The 4,403-nt window shown below is 40.4% G+C and overlaps 1 protein-coding gene across 1 annotated transcript; it reads left to right on the top strand.

The window, feature by feature from the left end:
• The first annotated feature begins 706 nt into the window (after window positions 1–706).
• On the top strand, window positions 707–3,442 carry exosc3 (exosome component 3). The gene is made up of 4 exons (XM_056472272.1): window positions 707–983; window positions 2,226–2,375; window positions 2,483–2,634; window positions 3,067–3,442. Exons 1-4 carry the CDS (start codon window positions 750–752, stop codon window positions 3,272–3,274), a joined length of 744 nt encoding a protein of 247 aa, XP_056328247.1. The 5' UTR covers window positions 707–749; the 3' UTR covers window positions 3,275–3,442.
• The last annotated feature ends 961 nt before the right edge of the window (window positions 3,443–4,403 follow it).

Here is a 4,403-nt window from a genome sequence, read left to right as displayed (position 1 = left end):
AATGCCACAAAAGTCCTCATTTCCCGCTCAGCGGTGTTCAAACTCCTGGAAGTGGAGGGAGACCTTTAATTATTTAAATTATTGTGAATTATTTAATTTAACTGCTCAAAAACATCAGTTTTCTGTATATTCCAGTATCATGTACAACCCAGCTGACAGTTTTGGTTCTTATTTAGTTACCAAAATTAAAGGTAATTAATTAAATTTGTTTGCTGGAATGTTTTTCTCTTTTGGTTTAGGTTGTTGATTTATTTATTGTGTTTTTCCGATTTCATTCCTTTTAGTATTTAAAAACGACCAATAAATGTAAACTAAATATTATTAAATCGGACAAACACAACAAATGGAATAGATCTCCCCAAAATGAACCCTGTCATCATTTACTTTTCGTCACAAACAGGTTGAATCCCATGTTTCAGTTGAACACAAGTTATTTAAAGTGTTGGAAACCAGTAACTGTTGACTTTAATAGCATTTATTTTTCTTCTAATGGATGTAAATGGTTACCGCTGTCTAGTAATATAAGGAATGTCATTAGAAATATCTTTAAAATATATTTTTGTTGTTTAAATAAAGGGTTGGAGAGCTTTTAATGAGTAAATACTGAGTAAATATTCACTTTTCATTGAATCATCGCTTTAACGCCATGACTGTAAAAGCATAAAGCCGTTATTTTGTATAGGACAAGAGTCCCTTGTGCCGGAAGTGCTCAGACACGTGTGTTTGTGTGTGTTTTCCGCTCCTCCATCATGGACTCCTCAGTTCACACTAGTCTGCAGGAGAGGATAGGAGATGTGGTTCTTCCAGGTGATCTGCTGTTTTCCTTCAGTCCGCCTGAAGCCGGTGACGCGAACCCGAAAGCGGACAGGATGATCTGCGGCCCGGGGCTGAGGCGGAGCGGAGCGGAGATCCGTGTGTGTAGAGCTGGAGTGCTGAAACACAAACAACCCAACATGTATTGGGTCAACTGTCAGCAGAGACGGGTCAGAAAACACACACACACACACACACACACAACACGCGCCAGCACACACTATTGATCAGAAAACACACGCCAACACACACTAGGCAGAAAACACACCATCACACACTATTGATCAGAATACACACATTGCTTATCAGAAAACACGCTAACACACACTATTGACTAGAAAACACACTATTGATCAGGAAACACACACTAACGATCAGGAAACACACACTAATGATAAGAAAACACACACTATTGATCAGAAAACACATTACTGGGCAGAAAACACACACTAACACACACTATCAATCAGAAAACACACACTAATGATCAGAAAACACATTACTGATCAGAAAACACACACTATTGATCAGAAAACACACACTTAACACACACTATTGATTATAAAACACACATTATTGAGCAGAAAACACACACTTAACACACACTATTGATTATAAAACACACATTATTGGGCAGAAAACACACACTAATAATCAGAAAACACACACTATTGATCAGAAAAAAAAAACACACACACACACACACACTATTGATCAGAAAACACACATTACTGGGCAGAAAACACACACTAATGATCATAAAACACACACTAATAATCAGAAAACACACTAACACATACTATTGATCAGAAAACACACCACTGGGCAGACAACACACTAATAATCAGAAAACACCCAATAACACACACTACTGATCAGAATACCCGATTCAGAATAGAGTGTATTACTCTTCAATATAAACTCTGTAATTCCTGAATCAACTTTAATAATGTTCAGTAGTATTTTAGGGCACAGCGCTGATATTCTGAGTTCATCTGCTTGTCTGTATTGAATATACATGATATATATGCTGTTTGGTCTTTATAAATCATTTATTTTTGTCTCCCTAAAGGGTCAGTTCACTCAATAGTGATAATGTACTCACTACTCTCTCTCTCAATGTGTTTTAAACCTTTACACGTTTCTTTATTCTGTCAAACACAAGAGAAGATATTTTGAAGAATACAGAAAACCGGTAACCATCAACTTCCATAGTAGGAAAAACAAATGGAAGACGATGCTTACAGGTTTCCAGCATTCTTCAAAATATCTTTAGTGTTCTGAACTAGTTAGGAGCAAGTAAAGGGTGAATACATTACATGTTTGGCTGAAACATTTCTAGAACGTCCCATGAACCCATTGTACTCCTCTAGCTGTCAGTGTTCTGGAGTAACCTCCGCTCATTCCTGCAGTATGTTCCAGCTAAGGGTGAGAGTGTGATCGGCATCGTGACCGCAAAGTCTGGAGACGTCTTCAAAGTGGATGTTGGAGGAAGTGAGCAGGCGTCTCTGTCCTACCTGGCCTTTGAAGGAGCCACCAAGAGGAACAGACCCAACGTGCAGGTATGACAGACTGATGATCGACAGTGCAATGACAGATCGTCCCTCTTCATCCCAACAAAGACGCATTCGGTGTGTATGAGTCCTAACGCTGCTGTTTCCTCCTCCAGGTTGGAGATCTGGTGTTCGGTCAGTTCACCATCGCCAACAAGGACATGGAGCCGGAGCTGGTGTGTATCGACAGCTGCGGGAGAGCCAATGGGATGGGTGTGTTCGGAGGCGACGGGCTGCTCTTTAAAGTCTCGCTGGGACTCGTGCGCAGGTCTGACTTACAGCTACACACACTCAACATCACAGGCTGCAGGGAAAATAGGAGCTATAGAGACACACATGTAAAGCATAGGAGAGTTTCTAACACAGTGTCTGCTGCAGGAGGACAGGAGGAGTGTGTCCTACAGGTGGTTTGTCAAGCCCACTCACCTGCATGGAGCACGATACCTTTATGTGATGCACTGAGTGTGTGCTTTATTAAAGAGATGGGTCTTTAATCTAGTGTTGAACTGAGAGTGTGTATCTCTCAGTGAAGGCTATATCAGAGTTTAGGAGCTATAAATGAGAAGGCTCGACCTCCTTTAGTGGACTCTGCTGTTCTGGGTTCTAGCAGAAGCCCTGAGTTTACAGATCTCAACGAAGCGAAGTGAATATGTAAATGTGCAGTTATTAGTGATGATGGTGTGTGTGTGTGTTTGCGCAGGCTGCTGGCTCCACACAGTGATCTGGTTTCAGATTTGGAGAAGATGTTCCCCTGTGAGATGGTGGTGGGATTGAACGGCAGAGTGTGGGTGAAGGCCAGAACCGTCCAACACACACTGATCCTGAGCAACCTGCTGGAGGCCTGCGAGAACATGAGCGCCGCGCAGAGACAGACACTGCTCAGGAGAGTAGCGGACGGAGGAATATAACACACACACACTGTTCAGGAGGAATAACACTCAAATAACCAGAGCTGTGATGAACAATCATTGTAAGAATAGTTTCTCAGAGCTCCACAGGTTCTAATAGTTCTATACGTCTGCTTTTTTGTACAAGGAAGTTTTTGTATGTAAAATTAAACAGCTGAATCAGCCAAACTGTGTGTGTGTGTGTGTGTGTGTGTGTGTGTGCGTGTGTGTGTGTGTTTTGTCAGTTATAAACATCTTTTTTCTGTTGAACATGAAATGAGATATTTTGAAGAATGTTAGAGCTATAAATAATGTCTAAAATATAAATGAGTGTGTTGTTCTGGTCCAGCAGGAGGCGCTGCTGTGGTGAAACACCATCTGCTCTACTGTAGAAGCAGGAAATGAGTTCAGATGTTTGGAAACACAGTGGCTGTAAAAGCAGCGTCATTTTATATGAGTTATTGAGAAATATACTTCCTGTTCCACAGTGTGTAAAGTGAGTGTTAGAGAGATCATTTACTGCTTCAACCTGTTTCTTCAACTCATTTAATGTCTTTAAAGAACAAGAAATACAATAGTGTATAATGATGATTTATGTCAGAAGAGGTGTAGCTTTCATTGCTTGTTTATTTAAACCTTTATTTTACCAGGAAAAGCAAGAGTTTCCTGGATAAACAAACAACAACAAAATATATCATTACATTTATAAATCATATAACTGCATCAGCAGAGCATTCAGGATACAAATAACATATTCAGTAAGACGATCACAAGACTGAATAATAGTTTAAGATTAATATCAACTATACTGGAATGCTTGAAGAAGGGTTTCATGTATTATATTTTATATACACTCACTGGCCACTTTATTAGGTACACTTCACTAGTACCGGGTTGGACCCCCTTTTTGCCTTCAGATCTGCCCTAATCCTTGGTGTCAGAGATTCAACAAGCTACTGGAAATATTCCTCAGAGATTTTGCTCCATATTGTCATGATAGCATCACACAGTTGCTGCTGATTTGTCGGCTGCACATCCATGATGCCAATCTCCTGTTCCACCACATCCCAAAGGTGCTCTATTGGATTGAGCTCTGGTGACTGTGGAGGCCATTTGAGTACAGTGAACTCATTGTCATGTTCAAGAAACC

Source organism: Danio aesculapii, chromosome 14 (assembly GCF_903798145.1).
Source record: "Danio aesculapii chromosome 14, fDanAes4.1, whole genome shotgun sequence".
Classification (NCBI taxonomy): domain Eukaryota; kingdom Metazoa; phylum Chordata; class Actinopteri; order Cypriniformes; family Danionidae; genus Danio; species Danio aesculapii.
Note: the sequence above shows the minus strand (reverse complement) of the source record. Positions and strands in the feature narration are given on the sequence as shown.